The 21,090-nt window shown below is 43.9% G+C and overlaps 2 protein-coding genes across 14 annotated transcripts in view; one reads left to right on the top strand and one right to left on the bottom strand.

The window, feature by feature from the left end:
* Positions 1 to 2,600, top strand: part of COMT (catechol-O-methyltransferase) — a 31,401-nt gene extending 28,801 nt beyond the window's left edge. For all 7 annotated transcript variants that reach the window (XM_034791678.1, XM_034791680.1, XM_034791681.1 and 4 more), the window contains exon 5: positions 1,320 to 2,600. In XM_034791678.1, the coding sequence (XP_034647569.1) occupies positions 1,320 to 1,499 (180 nt within the window). In that variant the 3' untranslated portion in view covers positions 1,500 to 2,600. The remainder of the gene's footprint in view (positions 1 to 1,319) is intronic.
* Positions 2,601 to 12,754: 10,154 nt separating this feature from the next.
* The window catches only part of ARVCF (ARVCF delta catenin family member), a 428,382-nt gene continuing 420,046 nt past the window's right edge, over positions 12,755 to 21,090 (bottom strand). For 3 of the 7 annotated variants that reach the window (XM_034791689.1, XM_034791685.1, XM_034791688.1), the window contains 2 exons: positions 20,069 to 20,160; positions 15,617 to 17,255 (listed from right to left, as the gene is read on the bottom strand). In XM_034791689.1, coding sequence (XP_034647580.1) covers positions 17,154 to 17,255; positions 20,069 to 20,160 — 194 coding nt within the window. In that variant the 3' untranslated portion in view covers positions 15,617 to 17,153. Of the gene's footprint in view, positions 14,434 to 15,616; positions 17,256 to 20,068; positions 20,161 to 21,090 lie in introns of those variants that run through there. The other 4 variants (XM_034791684.1, XM_034791683.1, XM_034791686.1 and 1 more) reach the window with 4 other exon arrangements.

The raw sequence follows: 21,090 nt of genomic DNA, 5'->3' as shown, positions 1-21,090 counted from the left end.
GATGTGATTACAAACCAGAGTGTTTTGCTTATTCTCTGGAGTCCTTGCAGTGTAACATCACTAAGGGACTTTAGATGGACCGGCTGAAGGAAACACTTTGAATGTTTTTCCAACCTGGCATTTTGAACATCGTTTTTGACAAGCATTTCAGATGGCCCAGGGTGTGGTTTGAGTCCCAGGCAGTTTCCCTTTCACCCAGTTCTAGAAAAGGTCCTTGATACAAGGAGCAGCTGGCAAACATCAGCGGAGTCACAATGACACAGCAGCTAGTGTTGGAAATTACAGCTGGAGAAATGCCCTTTTCACTTGAGTTTCTGATCGGATTATTAGAAAGTACAGGCCAGAGGATATTGACATACCTCCCAAACTGCCTCTTCTCTTCAGATTGGCACACAATCAAGAGGCGAGCATGGTGAGCTAACCGCTAGTGGCCTCTACAATACTGATGTGCGGGGTAAAAGCCATCCAGGGAGTCTTAAAGATGCAACCCTCCCCATAACTGCAGGGTGGGAACAAAGCTGATAAGCTGCAGGCTTTTATTTTGAAAATTGCTGGTGTATTCAGATAAGCAACGTCTCTTTGTGAAGGAAGATACAAGAAAGCAAATAATATGGTTGCAGCTTTATTTTTGTTAAACATTGGATGCCCGAGTATATGGCAAGTTAATTATACCCCTTGAATTCTTGGTAACTTGCCAGCCTGGCCCTCTTTGGGCACTAACCGTGCTCCACGCCCTGTCGCCAGGTTGGATGGGATTGAGGAAGACTGAGCACAGGAAATCTCAGTCCTAAACTCTGTTTTTCTAGTAGTGGGCCAGGGCCCCGTTGAGACTTTGCTGCCCAGAATGCCATGCAGCCCCCTCTCTGGTGGTTTCACCAGCTTCTGCAAAATTTCAATATTAATCTGAAATCAAAAGGAATGGTCAAGTCTCTCCGTGTGAAGAAATCCTTCCAAATGTGAATTACAGAGTTGTCTTCTTAACTCTGCAGAGACTGCCAGAAACAGTAATTTAGGCATGACCTGTTCCCATTCATTTGAATCTGAATCCTAATGCCATCAATTTCCTATCAGCATCATTAACTCTTTTACTGCTGATGACGTTAGCAGAAAGATCCAGCTTTTCAGCTGTTGTTTGCAGAACCTGTAGAGTGTGTCACGGCTATTTTTTCCTGATCAAACCCATGTTGGCCTGTTAGTACAGGAATTCACTTTAGCATGAAATGTCACGACTATGAAAGTGATTTGCACTAGCACGTATCAAACGTTAGCTTCTTCTAAAATGAACAGATTCACCAAGCACAAGTCTCTCTTCTTTCTAGGACCATGGCCTGCTGAGGAAGGGCTCTGTTATCCTGGCTGACAACGTCATTGTCCCTGGGGCTCCAGAGTTCATTAAGTACATCCGCAATAACAACCGTTTTGAATGTACCAACTATCCCGCGCACGTGGAGTACATGAAAGTGAAGGATGCCATGGAAAAGGCCGTGTTTGTGGGATAAAGGGAGTCACTGGTATCCAACTGTTGTTTCAAGTGTTGTAAATGCAACTGCACAGGTTAACTCTGTGCTTCATGTTTAGCTTTCTGTACTTTTGGGGCTGTAATTAAAGCAAGTTATAATGAAGAAGATGGGTTTAGAGAAGAGGGAAACTAAGGTCTAACGAGCATGTGCATAAGTAGGGTAGCCAGCCAAAGATTAGATAGAGAGGCCTGTTTTTTTCTCTTTTCAGATGGCTATCTGCATCCAAGATAATATACATTCCCTTAAGGTAATCTGCTTCTTGCCAAACAGCAAAACCAATCGGTTTACTTTGAGTTCAAACCCTACTAGCCAAGAGTGAAACAGACTCTCAGCAGTCGCTGTGATTTTCTGTGTCCTTAAGCCAAAAGTGACTAATCGCTTCTAAGAGAGAAAGACACAGTTTGCAGGGAAGGAATATTTCAGCAGCTCTGATTTGGCTAAATAACTGGCAATGCACTGCGGTGAAGAATCCTTCAGTTACATCACACACCTTCCTCGCTAGCTCCCAATAAAAATTCATGGTGTTCTGTGCTGGAGAAAACAAAACAAAACACAGTTTGATAGTGGGCAAGGCAGACAAGATAATTAATGTGATTGGGGGGGAGGGAGCAGGAAGGCTACACGAAATAAATCATTCGCGGGGTCCTTTGAACGGACAAGTAGCATTAAGGGAGCAGCTTCTTTATAATGAACTACCAAACGCACATAAACCGCCAAGACCTTGATTAAAATGCTGTTTTCCAACCCTTTGCATTGTACATAACCAATGTAAGCTCTTTGGGGACAGGATATGCTTCTTACTGTAGGCCAAGAGCTGCAAAAATGTAAGATGCTGGCTGATGATTTATAATAGGACACAACAGGCTGTGCTTTTCTGGGCGATTATTGTACGCTCTGGGTTGTGTTCACATTACAGTAAATATTAAGGATTATTATTAAGGTACAAGGCCAAACCCAAAGTAACTTTAGTCACCCAAACGGTGCAATAGTCCACTGGCAGGCACTTCTCAGCGTGTCCCATTGCTGTTGCACAACTGGGTGAAATTCGAAATTTTATAAATAAAAGTGAAGGGGAAAAAATGACTTGTGCAGTTACTGAGTGTGTGACTCCATTTTATTCCACATGGACTCTGCCCAGCACTTCCGCTGTAGGTTTCAAGCCAGGGAGCAGCTCCAGAAATAGTCCCTGTCTTCTAAAAGCTGTAGCTACGTACTCCCTCTCCCCTTCCCCGTTGGATTCTCACAGGCATGTTATTTAGCCAGCTGCGTTTGCACTTCGCCTCCCTGAAGTGTTATTTATTCTGGCTCAGGAGCTGGAGAGAATCACATCTCTAAGTCAGTGAAAATGACCTTGGCAAAGACTTCAAACAATACAACTGGGAAGGAGAGCAAGTTAACCACAGTTGTAAGATCAGATTGAAAATGGACACAGTTAACTAGAGGAACCCTGTGAAAAGTGAGGAGTCTCTGCTGTGCTAGGCCCCAGCCAATCCACAAGCCAGAAACTGGTCTGGTGACTCTCAGGGCAGGTATATAAGCCTCACAGGAGGAATAACAGCTCAGTCTGTTCAACATCACGCTATGGCTTGGAACTCTCTCCTGCCTCACAGTGGCAACAGACTCCCCAAACCTTAGCCTGTTCCAGTCTTGCTCTTGCTCCGACCCTGTTTCTAGTCCTGCTCCAGCCTTGCTCCAACTCTGGTCTCATTCCAAACCGGCTCCGGACTCCTGATTCCGGCTCTGAGCCTTGGCTCTCATCACTAGGCCCTACTGCCATGGCTCTGATCACTAGGACTTACCAGGCCCCATCATGGTTTAGGACACCCAGCCAGCTGGTGGATGCATTACTTTCCAAATAGACATAATGAGGCAAAGCCACCATAATTTACCTTGATAAGGAAAATCGCTAATCATCTGTCTTTCTCAGCCTTAAACTCTACTGGATCAGATCCCAGGTCCATCCATTCCAGGACTGACTCTCCAGCAGCAGCCAGTAACTGATATCTCAGGAGGTAAAAATGTCATATAGTGCCCATAGCTAATAGTTCAGTGCTGTACTGTGCATGGGTGTGTGCGTCATTCCTTTCTGAGCCTCTAGGGGCAGCCATCTCTCACGCTGAAATATAAATGTAAACAACGTATAAGTGCCTAGCTGTAGAGATCATTAGTGATCTTGTGCATAACTCACTGGCATGGTATCAAAGCCCTTCTGGTGATTTTAAAATGTTTGCACAACACCTGGAGGACACGATTTACAAGCCCATCTACATCGTGGGGTGAGTGTCCAGTGGCCACTGTTTTAAAGGTCATAACTTTGGCAGGCCTCTTCCATTTTTAGCCTATATGCCTTTGATTGCAGTTAAGTCTCCCTCTCACCACAGCAGGTTGCTGTGACTTATTGATACTCATGAAGCCCAACACATGTCAGAGGCTGCATGCCTGGTCTACTCAGAAGCTCTGTATTGTGACGTTGTCGCATGTAAGAATTCTGAAGCAAACCAAGCACCATGAGAGCATTTGCATGTCAACAAAGGTTTAGGTGCAACTTGTGATGCAGTCCTCTGCTGGACTTTGCAAAACAGAATCAGGGAAAAGTGTTCTCATTTTGTAGCCTACAGCCCTTTAAATGTGTTATTATGCAAGGAGAATATCAAGAAAGCAGGACATGGCAGGGAGAAGTACAGAGAAGCCATTAGGTTGGTGTAGATATTACACAGAGCGGATTCCCTCATGTGGCATGGCAGTTTTATTTGGGAAAGACAACGTGAGCTCTATATGCAGTCAGAGCCGCAGCCATTTCTTTTAAGGTCAAAATTAAGTGTTTTCCTCCTATTATAGAACTACAAGGCCAGCATTGCTATGGAAGGGCTCCGTTCTATTCCGGTTCATGCATCATCAGATTGTTAACCAAGTTCCAAATGCAAGGACAAATTTTACCCTCAGCCAGACCCATGTAACACTATTTATTACTGGTGACCAAGGGCGAAAAGGAAAGAACCTAGCTGAATTTGAATGACTGGCAAACAGAGCTGCTTTTCAGAGTAAAAGCAGACTTTGGATTGTGGAAGCAGCGAAGGCTGCAGGCTATCTGAATAGCCTCCTTTGTACACGGGTAGATAGCGTCCTAAAGATCCCAGCATCGACAGAGTCAATGCAATATCATCCTATTGCAATGGGTGTCAAAGACAACCCAAATATTCACAATCCTGTTCTCAATGGAACAGTAAATCGAAGCTCGGGTGTTTGACCAAAAGACCCTCCGCTTGTAAAGTGCCACTGATGGAAACTACTGATTAAATAAATTCCTCCAGCCAGTTTTCCCAACTCACCTTGCAAATGATCAATTCTAAGCAATCCTAATTGAGATAAATTAGCCCAATGGAAAATATTGGGAGGGGCTAATGGTAGTGAGCCATGCTACGAGACAGACAGGGGTCAGTTCCTACAACAGTATCTCCTCACCCTACCACCCCACCCCCCATTATGGCTGAGGGCCAACACACACACAAAAACTGGCTTTTTAAACAGGTAAGATGACAGTTGAAAGATTGGGGGAGGCAAGGGGTCAACCAAATTTGCTAACATCCCTTTAACTTTTCATTTACTTATTGTCAGCTTGTACCACAGCCTGGTATTGCCAATGCTGTGCATTACAGTGGAGTCGCATCACAGGCGTATTTAACTTACGCGATTTTAACTATACGCGCTTGGCAAAACAAAACAAAAGAGAAAAATAACAATTTAAATACTGTACCTGTAGTGCAGGCAATTCCGCCCGCCATTCCACTCAGTGAGCGTTTGACTATACGCAATTTTCGCCTTATGCGCTGACTTCAGAACCTAACTCCCGCATAAGATGTGACTCGCCTGTAGTTACAAATAAAGCTGTTACAGTAGGAAGCAAAAAAATCCTGGTGAACACCCACTGTGGTGACAGGAAGCTCACTGGAGATTTTGTTGAAATCAGAAACAGAGCAGGGCTGTGATATTTCATGTCAATTGTTCCCACGTTAACCTTTCACCTCAGGGACTCCGTTCTCCAGTTTGGCCAGAAGATGATGAGCTGAAAAGGAAACTACTCTGACAGCTGTAAAAGGTCAACTGTAGAAACCACACATTTGTTTTAGCTCAGTATCTTACCTACAGCATCTACCACTTTAGTGCAGCCATAACGAAAACAAAAGTCAGATTCTTTCCTGCAGCGGAACATTGGCAATATCTACCAGGAGCCAGATTCTGAGAGTAAGAGCCACATCACTTGTAAAATGAGATGTTCTGTCTGTGAGTATAAGACCAGCACATGATTTTGCACAACAGCTTGAGATGCATTCTAGACATCTGAGATTTAAAGGAGGGGTAAGTTGAAGATAAACTCACCAGTACTGCTAACAAGCATCCACAGTTAAAGGTCTTTGGAACCTCAAAAGTGATAACCTATTAATGGTATAATGAAGTTTGACCAGTAATATGATTTACTAATGTTTAATTTCCAGGGAAAATCTCGCCTCCTCACTGCAGGGCACTACTGCTGCTAGAGATTTTTGCTGGACCTTTCCCGTGCTTGAGTGCAAGTCAGGAAGTGAGACATTATAAGAACGGCAGTACCGTCAGACTGAGGTCCATCTAGCCCAGTATCCTGTCTACCGACAGTGGCCAATGCCAGGTGCCCCAGAGGGAGTGGACCTAACAGGCAATGATCAAGTGATCTCTCTCCTGCCATCCATCTCCATCCTCTGACAAACAGAGGCTAGGGACACCATTCCTTACCCATCCCGGCTAATAGCCATTAATGGACTTAACCACCATGAATTTATCCAGTTCTTGTTTGACACATCAATCTCTCTGTTGATCTGATCAACATTGATGAACCTGCCAGGGAGAGTCAGTACCTCAGAGAAGATCTGTTGTGCAAAGGTTTGTTCTCTATGTTGTCCAAGGTCACAACTGTATGTCACAGGCTGAGTTGGATATTTGTTATATAAAAGTTGACAGAAGTGAAAGACTGGATTAGGTCAAACAAAAAGATCTGCTGATACCACCCAAGGACTGTGTTAAGATCATGACTAAAACAAAATGAATGAAATCAGAAATTAACTAACTTAATCAGTGGACCGAATACAGAGGACATGACCTGTGCCACTCACCACCTCCTTTAGGGGATCCTTTAAAAAGGAGTCTTTGGGGGGAATCAAAATGGTGGAAATTGGTGGACTGGAAGGAGAGAACTTTATTATGGCTGCCCCACCATCTCTTGGGATGCCAGGATCCACAACAACACTGTTAGGTCTTCATTGTCCTGACCAATCCAGGCCAGAGAGAGGGAACCAATAACGTCATCACTTCTACCACTTGGGTTAAGTTCTGAATAGCACCTGAAATGGGAGACTTGGGTTCCTGCTGTTACCCCTCCTTCACGTGTCCTTGACCTTTCTCCACCTTATTTCTTCTCTTCTCTAACTTTCTCAAATCTAGTAAGTGTCTGGCTTAGCCAGACAAGGCTGCATCTTTTACAACACTGCTGTAGCTCATTACCAGATAGGCAGCTAAAAGCAACGCCCTACACCTCGCAATGCTCGTCCTGGTTTGCTAGGTCTTGCCGGTGGCTGATAAAACCATGTACGGTACTCAGTTGCTTCAGGAAGGAAGTTGCAAGTGAGTCAGCACCAGAGACAGAAACTGCATTTTCTACCCTGGTTGTTCTTTGCTGTCATTTTTTGTGTCCATTTGTCTTGTTTGATCTTGAAGAGAATGGGACTGGACTTTGTCAGCAGTACAGACCAGCTCAACTAACTTCTCTGTTCCCCAAAAAGAACAGTTATCATGATCGAAAAGACTGTCAAATGGGGCACGTTTGGGGGTTCCCTATAAAAACTTTCTACTACTGAAGGAAAAGGGAATGAGAAATATTGTAAAATGAAAGCCTTACTACACTTTACAATTGAAATGCTTTGACTGGCTCTCTCTCTCTTTCTCTTTATAAAATGTTTAATGGTGATGAGACTAAGCAGGTTGAGGTCTCTATATTTAAAACCTTGAACCATGTTTAACTCTTTAGAGTTGTACAGTGATAGGATCACGTTAACACCTTTGATTGCCTGGGCCCAGCTATTCCATCAAAATTAACACAACAGATCTATCAGCAATTGGCCATGTCATGTACTGGGAAGTTGTCTCCTCAGCTTCTGGGTGGGTCTCCCTTCCACACAGCAGTAAAACTAAATGATCTAATATTCCCTAAAAGCATGTAAAAAAGAAAAGCGCAAGAGAGAAGTCTCTCACATCTTACCCAAAGCTTGCATTTAGTGCCAGTCAATTCCTGGGATCTCTGATTTTTTTTTTTTAAACCACACACACAAACACACACACTTAACAGCCATGTGACATGGTGTACTAAAATATTTTATTAGCAAGCGTGGTGAAAGGTCAGTGACCTCACACATGGTAAAGCCCTGCTGTCAATCCAAATGTGCAGTCCTTTGAACAGACCCATACAGATGTCTGCCCCCCACCCCCACCCCAGAAACACCCTTGTGTCTTAATAAAACCATGATCTACACTCCAAAGTCATTATATGGCTTTCTGCTACGCTGACATAAGCCACGGAATTACTGTTTCCAGCTGCAGTACATTAAAGCATACGCCAATCACTTTCATTACCAGAGGCTTTTTCGCAGCACACTGCTGGCCTGCGCTTGGGTCCCGCTATTCTGTACCCTGGCTGAATGATGTTATGTGGCAGAGAATATTTAGGACATCTGATGTAACAAATACAAATAACCAATGGCACACATGTTCTTTCCAGGCATGGTTTATTGAAAACACACCAAACTGTTATCCTACATACCTGGTTTCTAACAAGCATTCTATTTATCGGTGTTATGGAAAATTCCTATAATAATACATTCTGTTATGGTAACATTTGTTCTATGAAAGCATAATTCACCTTTTATTCCCCCCGTCTTACTCTTAAAATAAAACCATTCTAAGTGTTCCAGTTTATAGTACAGTGTAAATACAATGCAAAACCCCACCAGTCTAAACTACAGTGATAATGTCGAGTAGTATTACAGAAAACACATTGGTGATTTTTTTTGTTTGTTTATTTTCCTACCATGAAAATTTTAAGGCACATGATAGTTACAAACACATTAGCTACTAATTACCAGTAAGCTTCTTAGTCTAGTTATGTTTTTGTTTTGCTGAACAATTATATCCTCAACTGGATTGGCAGGTTTTGCAGCATATGCTCTTTCCTCCTCATCACTCATCGCGTTTCTGAACATTCTACCCCAATGTAAATTTAAGACAGGAAAAAAAAGTTTCTAATACTGTCCCTTAATGCACTAGACTAGTTACTGTACCAATAATCAGAGGGAAACCTTTCTGTGAAAGGTAAGGAAACATCAGCGTTTTAGGAGCAGAACAGTGAAGAGACTTTGCCAGAAACTATCCCTCTATAAACACCTTCGAAAGTATGGGAGGAGGGGGGAGAGAGATACACCCAACCCCAACAGCACAAAAGCATGGGCTGAAGCTATTAGCACATTATGGTTTTCAAAGAAAGAGTGAGGCCATGAGGAGTGTCAGAGCAGGAAGTAATAAAATCAATCTCATTATTATGGCCTTTGGCCTCCGCTGTCTAGGGACTTATAATGCACCTGTCCCCCTTGGTAATCAAGCCTAAACCGCACAATAAGCCACAGGTAAGTGACAAAATTGCAACACTCACCATCCTAATGTTCTGGGAGTTGCACCCAGGTGAAAAAGTGCTTTACATATCACAAGCACTGTATTTAGCAGGCCATGCGTCACCAATTCTCATCAGTATTGGCAAGAGCTTACTGGACTGGTGGAACCACACTTGCAAACCACTGCTTCCTCTCTCTCTCTCTCTATCCTGGGCCAGTTCCTGTCCCCAAACCCATTCATGATGTTTTGGAGACAGTGCTGCTCTGAGAGCTGTAGGAGGAATCCCTAGGTGGTAAAGAAGGGTGCTGCTGGCTCTGTGCCATTCACTCTCCCCTCTGTAGGGGGCATTCCTGAGAACAAAGCTAGAGGTGGCCAGAGCACACCAAACTCCAGGAATCTACAGCTGGCAAACCCATCAGTGGGTCACCAGTTCAGCCACTAGTCTTTGGGCCCCTCCAAGTTATGTAGAGGGGCGAACTGGCACTTGGCCAGCTCCATAATCAGGAGAGCAGAAAGGTGGCTTAGCTTGGAGCCCCATATTTCCCCACCCCTCCCAGAATCGTGCACTGAGCACAGCCTGGCCCACCATAGGTATCTATAGGAACCTATTGACTTGTTACAGCTATTACTCCAACTCACAGCAGCCAAACCTACAGTCACAGGGGGCTCCTGAGTCATGCCAGCCCCAGCAAAGTCAGCGCTTGTTTTCTTCAGTGGTCACAACATAGTGCCAGGGGCTGCGCTACGGCTGCTTCCAGGGACAGAGCTCTGTGGGATAACTTGAGTCCCTGAGGGAATCAAACTATCCCCCATTTATCACAGCCCCCTAGCTGAGGCAACAGCGGTTCCTTCCTCCTCCCTGTCGACAGGAAGCCTGCACCCACTGTCCTGCTAGCTTCCTCCACAAGGACACACTAGAAACTCTGGTGTGTTTTTTCTAGCCCTTGCTCCTATGTGGGCCTGATCTCTGGCTGTCATGGTGCAGGTATCTGGAGCAAACAGCAGGGAGGAGGTTGCATGCTTAATCCTGAGACCTGACTGAACTGAGACCTGGAGCTGCTTCACTTCAGGCTGATTTTCTCTCACACACTATTGCTTTCCCACCTCTGCATTCGAACCCTACTAAAATGCCTAGTGCTTCCTTCATTCACAGTCCCTATCTTCTCAAATTAAGCCCATACATAGTTGGGAAGCAACAGGTGGGTTGTAGGGGGGAGGGATTGGCAGGGGAGGTGAAAGGACCCAGTAGGTTATCAACTAGCTATAGAACATACGAATGGCCGTACTGGGTGAGACCAAAGGTCCATCCAGCCCAGTATCCTGTCTACCGACAGTGGCCAATGCCAGGTGCCCCAGAGGGAGTGAACCTAACAGGCAATGATCAAGTGATCTCTCTCCTGCCATCCATCTCCACCTTCGGACAACCAGAGGCTTGGGACACCATTCCTTACCCATCCTGGCTAATAGCCATTAATGGACTTAACCTGCATGAATTTATCTATTTCTCTTTTAAACCCTGTTATACTCCTAGCCTTCACAACCTTCTCAGGCAAGGAGCTCCACAGGTTGACGGTGCACTGTGTGAAGAACTTCCTTTTATTTGTTTTAAACCTGCTGCCCATTAATTTCATTTGGTGGCCCCTAGTTCTTTTATTACGGGAAAAAATAAATAACTTTTCCTTATTCACTTTCTCCACACCACTCATGATTTTATATACCTCCATCATATCCCCCCTTAGTCTCCTCTTGTCCAAGCTGAAAAGTCCTAGCCTCTAATCTCTCCTCATATGGAACCTCATACAGTATAGCTACCATACATCGGCCCTGCACCAATACATTTCTGTAAGAGTGTGCCTCTCACAAGTGAGCCCACCCTCTGCAACATGCTTTCCCTGCCGCTTGATTAAATGTGATGCTAGGATTGATCAGCCGTGTCATTTTAAAGTAGAGAGTTTCCTAATTTGGTCTATGGCTGGTGGGAGGTGCTGCCAACACTGGAGGCCATTCTCATGTCTAAGTCAGCCTTGGGATCCCTCTCTCTGCTCAATGTCCAGGGAAAGGCTTGCAGGAGAGGAGCAGAAGAAAAGCAATGAAATGTACAGGATTAAATTCTTGTTATTGCTACATACTCTGAGTACATCTTCATTGTGGTGAGTGTGGTCAGAGCCCAACTGCTCCTGTTAACAGTCCTGATATTTTGCCTCTTGGTATAAACACTGCATACTATTAACTGGGGGGAGGTGAGGTGTCTTCTACTCATTAGCAAGAAGCCTTGCAAACAAAGCAGTCACAAAAAGACTAAGCAGGAAACAAGGAAAAAGAACAATCAGCCACAAATTATTCCAAGCATCCAGTTCCATTCCTTCTAATGGGGTAGGATGGTTTCTGCTTAGAATATAAAACACGATCTGCTTCTCAAACACCCCTGTGTTTTTGGTTCGCACCATTATAGAGAGGCCATTTGCCCAATCTGGATTCTGATCCAGATTTTGAACATCCCTATACCATGGGTGTTTAGATCTAGGTTTTTGTTGGGGTCTCTCTCTAGATAGGAGATCATTTAAGTTTATTGCCCTGTCTCCTCTCCCCAGGGAGTTTCCTACAGCCTTCCCCTTTTGCCATTCTCCCTCCTAACCTCTCCTTGGCTTTGGAATATTTGTAGAATAACTACATCGCAAAGACTTAGCAGAAAAGCCTTGCAACATTTGGCTAGTTATTTGCAGTAATCTTTTGCTGAGACTCCTTTGGTAAATACAATACTTTGATAAAAATAACCAGGGACAGATTGATGCCAGAGTCTCTTGGGACCTTTCCTTATGTACTTCTAATAGGTTACAAAGAAGATTCCATTGCTAATTGCTGAAGCAAGTTTTTTTTTTTTTTTAAATCCTTTCATATACAAAAAGAACACACAAGGTACAGAAACCAAAGCAGTATAAAACTCTTCTGTGTAACAGCCTGGTTAAAAGGGTCTCCACTTATTGGTAGAACAAGTATGAAAAGAGCACCATTGTTAGAATATACAGTAAAACTATGTGTCTGGTTTCACTCTCTATGGTTTACATCTACATGAAGAAAGAACTCCCCGCCCATCAGAATCCAAATGGTCGTAGATGGATCTGTCTTTGCCTCCCTCAACCAGCTAAGCGTCTTTGACCTCACAGGACTCTCTCACAAGGGTAAACATAACCAATGACTGTAATCTTACTTTGCTCCCAGCAACATCACCTTTCTTAGGACCCAGATGTAACCCCTCTGTGCGTGAGATGGGAAGGGGGAGCAAGTTAGTGTGTGTAGCTTGGGCATCAGTCTTTCCCTGAATCAATAGTCCTCCTGCATACTACTTCACACCATTTTGGCAACCTATCCTCTGCACAACTATATGCGCATATATATATATATATATATATATATATTTATTTATATATATGTATTTGTCAAATTTTATTATACTCAAGAAGATACAAAGCTCTTGATGCTTGCTTTTTTTTAGTTTTTTAATTTTGTACAAAAAATTAGACGTTTACTATTACAGTAATATTTTGTTTTTTGTTGTGGGTTTTTTATTTTTAAATTACAAAGGAAACGGCAGGCACTGAAATCCCAAAATTAAGTTTGCTTGATTCAAAAATGTGCTTTCCAATCACACTGTATTTAAGAACTTGTAGGTGTAAACATGGCAACCAAATGACAATGGTAACTAAACAAAGTAAGTAAAAGGCATCCATCCAATGCTAGGAGAGAGATTTGAGTCTTGTTTTCATCCTTCTCCCTCATTGGATCAAAACCCGAAGGAAATCAGTGATTTCCATTTAATACATAGCATCATCAGATAGCGTATGTGTAAAATGTGACCGTGGGGGGCAAAAATTCACCCTTGTGCAGAGAGTCTGCCTACGGCCTACCAGGTGGCTTTGAGTAGACCCTCAGCAAGCGGCTGAATTTGACCCTTACTTAAGTGTGCAACCTCAAAACAAAAAACAAAAAGCAACACAACAAAACCAGGATGATGATTTCTTTAAAAAATATATCAGTTCCCTTTGTAGCACTTTTCATCAGGCTCGACAGCCCAAAACAGGCATGGATCCAATAACAACTGAGTCTATCATCAAAAATACAAGGGGCTGACCCCTCTGAAGATTACAGTATGTTCTAATGGGAACTCCCTAATGAGGAAGCTTCCATTCTTCCCCTATGTGTTAACAGCTATGGGAAATAAAATTATGTTAAAGATTAAATAACCATTAACCCAACATCAACACTGGGGGTGGGGGAAAGCAACTCCTTCACAGCAATCATCATGAGCAACAAAAATAAAAAAAAGACAGCCAACTCCATTTCTCAGCACAGATTTCTGAATTGGGACAGTGAAATCTTCAACAAACTGTTTACATATGTGGAAGTAAAAATAGAACCATTACAGAAGTCAAAAGGCAGAAGTATTTTACACCAGAATATAATGATAATATAGCACAGTGTGATGTCGCTTACTCTAATAGCAGATTATACAGCTCGCATCAACTTCGCGGTCTACGTTCCAGTTCGTTCAACCAGCGTAAATAGTTTCTCTCCTTTCATTAAAATCCAACAAACCCACTCAACATTCCTGCATTTCTTGTGGAAAAAAAACAAACAAAAAAACCCCCCAAAACAAATAAAAGCTCAAAACCAAAAAAACCAAACTCCCTAATATAAAAATCTTTTAAAAATTAAATTCACAGTTCAAAACAAAACCCAAAAAACCAAAAACAAATGAAAAGTGCTAGTTTCCTCACGACTATACCTAAGATATATTTCAAATATTCTGCAGTTCCTCTTTCACTTGCAAAGCTGTCCTCTTTCCCACCACGTGACCTTCTCTTCTCATCCTTGGCACCATCCTCATTTAAGAGTCATCTAAGAACCTAACCAGTTAGATGTAAGCTTGGATTCTTTCTTCTTTGAGCGGGGAGGGAGGTGGCTGTGTCTGGTGGGAATGTCATTGAGTTTTAAAAAGCAAACTGTCTTGCTGTAAGGCATGGTGCTCCGGGGGTTGGCTGATGGCAGTTGTCTGTTTTCTCCCCACACCCTCCTAGAATCTGCAGACTGTTCACTGATGCAGCGCCCTCCGAATCTGAATGGCAGTGGTGATTAATGAGATCCTCTGTGTTGGTTGAAATTTGTTTTTTCCCCCTCAGTAAAAAAAAAAAAAAAAAAAAAAAAAAGAAGTAGTTGGACTCTAGCCCTGGAAAATAAAGCCATAACTGATTAATAGATGAAATAATCACCTGTGTTGATCTCCAGCACATACAGTATGAGCTCAGGTAGCAGGACCGCTGCAAGTGTCCATCCCCCTCCCCCACCCCCAATGTCATAGTTCCTTTAAGGACAGAAATTAGCAACAAACAACACCAAAAATTCACCCTACGTTTAAAAAGGCACCTTCACCCTCTCTCGATGCCTCCTCCACTCCCAAGGATCACTGGACAAATGTGGGACTACTGTGTGCTGTCAAAGCTTTAAATCTCAATCTTCTGGGGCAGGGACCACGACTTCCTACTGTACCTAGCACCGTGGGGTTCTGCTCTTGGTTGGAGTACTACCACAATACAAATAATAAATAATCTATGGCAACAGCAGAGCCCCCAGGGTTTCACATGTGTAGTAGTTGGATGGGGTGAATTTTCAGGGCAGTGCCCAGGGGATTCAGATGTGCGAACCCCATGAACTGTGTCTGACCTTGCTCCCCGTACTCTGGAGAGACTTCCAACTTGCTTTCAATGAGAATTTCTCTTAAGGAAGGACTTCAGGGTCAGGCCTCTGATTCCTAATGCGCCAGACTGAAAGCATTGTCCTAAGGGGGCACCAGGAAGTCTAGTGGCTTTTGTGCTCTAACTTTTCACTTTTTGAGAGCTGGATTCAACTCTTCAATCAAGTGAGCAGGAATCTGCTGGTTATATCCCAGTCACCTGTGGGTCTGCATCATTAAATCACCCAGTTGGTGTTCTCTCATCCAGCACGACTCAGGACTGGAACAGTAAGAGCGCTGCAGATAAAGAGTGAGGCGCAGAGCTGCAGTGGCAAAGGGTCTGCTGATGCTACCACTGCTCACGGCCATATGCATTTAATGCCCCAACACACATTTAAGGAGAAATAAGAGCTTTTCCTTCCCCATCATTTTAAGGTCTTAGAAAAGTAATAAAGTGAATCTAAATTTGAGACCTTGGAAGGTTTCAGGTTTAAAGTTACTTGCCAAGAGTTGCCAGGAGAATGCAAAGAGCTGAGAAGTGCAGCATCACCGGGGCTGTTTATGTTGCAAAGTTACTCTACCAGCTTCACGTGTGATTTTAAAAAACATTCTCCTGGAGGTCTCCAAAGCCCTGCAAATTCACCTCCTACACCTACCTTCCTCCCTCCCTCCCCCCATCCCCAATGCTTTATTTAGTCTGTTACCATCGGGAATTTGTGTGACGACAGGGCAAGTCTTCCAGGTTTTCTCAGGAGATGGAGGAATTGCTCTTTGAAACCAGCACCCAGAGGAGGTCAGCAAAGCAGCCAATCAGAAATTTTAATTCTTTAAAGAAGTACTTCTTCTAGAAGTCAGCATAAAGCCAGGGAAAGGTGCCAGACTGACAGACCCATTTGTCGCCAACACAGGCACAGGACAGACAGTGGCAGTGCTGGCTCTACAGCCTGTCAGCGGTTTAAGACCAGAAGAGGGACGGTTATTAGCCAAAGACTGAGTAGGTACTGGGAGAACTAGGGAGACAACTTGGGTGAGGCAATATCTTTTATTGCACCAACTTCTGTTGGTGAGAGAGACAAGCTGTCGAGCTACACGGAGCTCTTCTTCAGGTCTGGGAGAATTGTCAACCTAGCTGGAGAAAGACCTTATACGGGTCTGTTATAGGCTGCAGTGACTAGACGGTTCCAGCCCTTCCCATCAAGGAAACAAGAATGAGTCATGAACTCTGATCCCTACTATTGTGCTGCACTCGCCCTCATGACTTGAGTTTCCGTCTCACTGATTAATGTGATTTCCATGTAGAGAAAAGGACCGATGTTCTGCAGTGCTGAGCAATGGGAGTCATGGGTGCTCACCATCTCTGGAAATAAGGCCTTCAGGGACTGGGTAAGGAGAAGCTGTGTAGTGCAACCCTCATGATTACTAAAGATATTATTTTAGTCCACAGCCAGCCACACAGTCTGTACTACACACAATGCGGCATCTGACGGGCTGCCAGGAGGTGTAACATGGATAACAGACTGGGCAGCAGGAGGCAGATTAGTGACAGCAGGAGTGGTAAAAGCTGGCACAGTTTTAAGGAGCTTGGCACATAGGGAAGGTAGAGAACAAGAAGGGGACCAAAAAAAGCCTTGAACTGCAGAGAAGAAGGAGCAGGAGGTGGGACTTGTGGCTCCATGTTTAAATGATTGCTGTTCTCCCCCCTTGAAATTTAATCGTGTGTGTGGTCACCAGCTTTCCCTTGGGGGACAGGACCATGGAATTCTTGGGAGCCTCAGGGGAGATCCATGAATTGTCAGGATGTACTTTTCCTGAGGGCTCAGGCTAAACCTGGTAATGAGTCGGAGAGGCGGGGGAAGGAGAGAAATGGCTGTAAACATTTGAGATCAGTCAGGAAAAACTATATTCAGTTTAATTCCCAGGGCCTAATAGCAGAGATCCTTCACATTTCAGCTGACAGACCATCGGTCAGGATATTAATGCGCTGTCTGGTTATTTGACAGGTTATTATTTAAATCAAACAGCAGTGGTTTATTGTTTTTCATTAAAGATACAGTGTGCAAAATAAACATCCCTTTTCCAATGCATTTTCATTTGCCTAAAAGGAACCAGTTAGCCATTAGCCTTGGAAAGATTCTGCAGCGATACAGATCATGCAAAATGAGACAAGGTAATCACTAGCACCAATTACCATTAAAAGGACCTACCATGCATGCAAATTAGACCCAGGAGTCAACAGGCTGGGGTTTAATGTCACGGGCATCCACCAGATTCACCGAAGCCCTGTTACTCCTGTTAATGTTTTTCCTATTTGTGTCATTCTGCAGCAAACAGGGTGAGGAGTTAAAGGAAAACAGAGCGGATTAATCAAACACAAACATACAAATCAGTCAGCTCAAAGGATTGCAAGGGGGGAATTAGTGGAGAGAGAGAGAGAAAGAAACAAAATTGGCAAAGGCATGAGCTATTCCAGGCACTGACAGAAGCGTTCGCGGCAGCACTTCACTTCATTGCAATCATTATTCCTAGCCACTCATACAGCCTGTGAGCCACGGTTATTGGATTGTTCACCAGCTAGAAATCAGCACACACGTTTCTCTTGGATGGGGTAGTGCAAGGGGCATCTAGACTTTGCCCAACTAAGGGCTGCTTCAACAACATGACATGCCACTGAGGTGTTGCCCTCAGGTTCCTAAATCAGACTGTATTTGGGCTGCCCTCCATCTTCAGCAGGGAGGAAGCACAGACTGAGGAAGAGACAGGTCCCAATGCTCCGTCTTAAAGCAAGTAATTTCTGCTCCGATCAAGCCAAAGCATTGCACAAAGGAACCACCACTTGCTTCGGTGGGTTGCACCTCAACCTTAGGAAAGATAAAGGTGGCCTGGGGCTGCATTGTACAGCTCTGTGGGCTGTATTTGGCTACCTGTATGTGTCACATGGTAAAAGTAATAAGCACTTGCTAATCCTCTCTCCTCCCACCCTATCCCCCTTTCCTCTGGAAGAAGCATTTTCTGTCATTCCTGCAGAACAGCATCCTAATCTTTGCAGCCATCTCCCCTAGTTCACCCTCCTCCTCAGAATCCTGCCGTGTACACTAAGATTGTGGCTGGGTGGATTGGAAAGCTTATACCATTAACCTCTGGTTCAGGCTGGGCCATCTGTTTCCATATCAGAACAACATCTGTGTCAATCAAATGGTATTTCCAAAGCGGGTAACTGGGATTTAGACACCCGATTCCCATCAGTGGCAATCCAGAGCCTTGTGGCTCAATCTTTGTGTAGCACTTTGGCAATTTACCCTAAAACAGAACCATGAATAATACGAAGTGAATTGCTCCAAAGCACTTAAGATAGAAATTTCCCAGTTTGATCAGGGCTACTACACAGTAAAACAGGAAAGGACAGAGATGACAAACAAATGAAGGAAGCAGCGACCACTTCCAAAGGCAAAGGTGAAAGCAACCAAAGATTTTGTTTCCTTTCCATCTTTACTAGTGACTGTAAAGCATAAATGCCATTAGCATTCCACATGTTCACACTAAAAGGTGATTCCCATTATATATAGCACAATGGGTGCAAGTTTAGAAATGGATTGTACACAGACTAAATAGGGCAGCTAGTTTTAAACGACAGTGGCTGTTCCCTTGCAGTACAGCTTTAAGGGTCACTGAGGTCTCCTAATCCCTGTACAGCCATAATCTTCACCCATTTACAGTACTGGATAATGGAAGGTCATATTAAAGTAAGATCAGAGGCTGGGCTAACCCAGAGGTCAGTGTTTCAGTCACGCTGCAGCCACATGACGTGAGACTCCTACTCATTCAGGCCGGCTAATAACAGCAAGCTTGCAGGGTGGGTTCGGCACTGGAAGGATATCACAAGACAATGGCTTATATTAATGAGGTTGCTAGACGAGAAGCTTCTGACCAGGTGAAGGTTTTAAATAGCCTTTGAATGAAAAAGGAAAAAAACTATTTGTGTCTGAACAATTAAAGTGCGGACTGTGGCTGGCCTCTACCTTTAACAGAGAGGAGGGGTAGCTATGCTCAATCCTGATGGTGAGTGTTTGAGTCCACACGTTAATATAGACAGACCATCATCACCAGGCAGGCGTACTACTGGCTCAGTCTGTGGAAAGATTTTCTGCATGCCTTTGCTCAGGGCCTTGTACTGACTGGAAAGTCTTTCCTTTTCAACTGCTCGGCCATTTACCCTGGAGCATCTGGATCTTCCACAAAACACTGAGGAGATTTCACCACAGATGCTCAGGGCTCCCTAGCACGGAGGTTCCCAACACTAGCAGCAATGTTTTCTGTCACAAACTCTTGTTTCATTGTCTGGTTTTTCCCAGTGCGGACACACAGGAGAGTATGCGGGCGTTTTGCGAGGTAGGGAGGAATCCCATGTGCCACTGCACTGCTGGAAGCATAAAGCAACTGCTTATAAAAACTAACTTAAAATTGTGCGTGAATGTAAGAAAAATTTAGAGTCAATTACTTGCATGCAGCCTGTTCTGGTAAACTCAATAGCCCACAATGGAAGTGGGAGATTCAAGTCTGACTTTTCAGGAAGAAAACTGCGTGGAAGAAGAGAGTTGGAATTCATTGTAAAGAAGGCTCCGTGTAAGAGAGACTGACCCATATACAGAGTCCATGTGCAGGAGAGTCTGAGCGAGGGCTGGGAGCTATATACACCACACTGCTTTACAAAGACACACAGGCTTTCAGCTACACTCCCTTTATGGTTTCCATGGTGGGAAGTAACTGTTCGATGGGACTATTCTCAGAACAAAGTCTCCTGCGGAGCTGTACATTTTAGGGCTGGGGAATATATCTAGATGGAGGAGCTGAAAGTGATAAAGCAAACACGTTCTTTTGTAAAACCGTTATTTACCTACAGGGACGTGAGCACATCTCAGCTTATAAAACCCTCCCCTGCAGTTGCTCCCTTATTAGAAAGCAGCATTTGCTTCCATTTAAGGCTAACGAGTGCTCACTTACGAAATGGTGCCTTTATAGCGAACCATTTGCAAGCCCCTGCTGAGTACTCGCGACACACGTTCCTTGCTGCCTGACACTGGATGTCCCATTCTGTAATGACATTAAGCAGCCTTTGGAATAGCTGGAAGCTTACTTTTAAAGGCTCTTTTTCCGATGCATCCCCTATATTGTCATTGGTCTTGTATTTGCGCTCTTTGTCCCGGTGATCGATGGTGGAGTACCCATCTGTGAAGGAATGACATGACAATCAGGCAGCAGCAAAACCATGGTACATTTGGCTGTTTTCCATAGTCAAAGAACTAGAGACAGACAGAGACAGAGAGAGCATTAAACCAAAGACATAGGGATGTGCCTTCCTCCTGGGCTGATGCTCAGCCATTTTATTTTTTAACCACCTTTCTTTTTAAAAATAACTCCTTTTATACCACCACCTCCGTGTCAAATGCTGGTATCTCATTAACAAGCAGCACAGTTTCCATTCGGGCCGGCTGCAGTGTAGTAGTAGTCTGTCCAAGGAAAGCAGCAAGCTGTTACTTCACACCCTGTGGCTAATGAGCTCCAAATCCAGCTGAAATCTTGTGTTCTGAGTTTAACAGCCTGATTAATTGGCTGGGTTCCTTCTCGGAGTGGCATGCAACAAATTCCCACTCCTTCTGAACTTGACTACAAGTAGGACACGACAATATTGGAGACGTCCCCTTTGGAATGATAAGAAAAGCAGCCTGTAGAGTTTTGTGAGCTCTCGATGCAAACCCTGCTGTGCTGGACCTGCCTCTCATTTTGAAATGGCACCGGTGGGGGATTTTTCTCCCTGACAGTTGAAAAGCACTGTGAATACAGGAGTAAACTGGAAAGAAGGGGGTGGAGGGGCTTTATGAAGAAATGCTGTAATTATTTCAGAAACTACGATTCATTGTCAGAGGTTACAAATATTAATTTATTTCTCTGGTGCATCAAGTTTCCCTCATTATCAGGGACAAATATATTCTCCTGCCTGCTTTGACAGCTTTGTAATCTGGGCTAAGTGACAGTCAAATTTATGGTTCTTAATAAGCTTTGTATCTCTCCATGTAATTAAAGGATCATTACAGGTTCTACTTCCTGTCAAACTGTACTCTCCAAAAAGATTTTACATAAAACGTCAGAATGCCTCAT

Source organism: Trachemys scripta, chromosome 15, assembly GCF_013100865.1.
Source record: "Trachemys scripta elegans isolate TJP31775 chromosome 15, CAS_Tse_1.0, whole genome shotgun sequence".
Taxonomy (NCBI): Eukaryota; Metazoa; Chordata; order Testudines; family Emydidae; genus Trachemys; species Trachemys scripta.
This window is presented reverse-complemented; position numbering and strand designations above follow the sequence as displayed.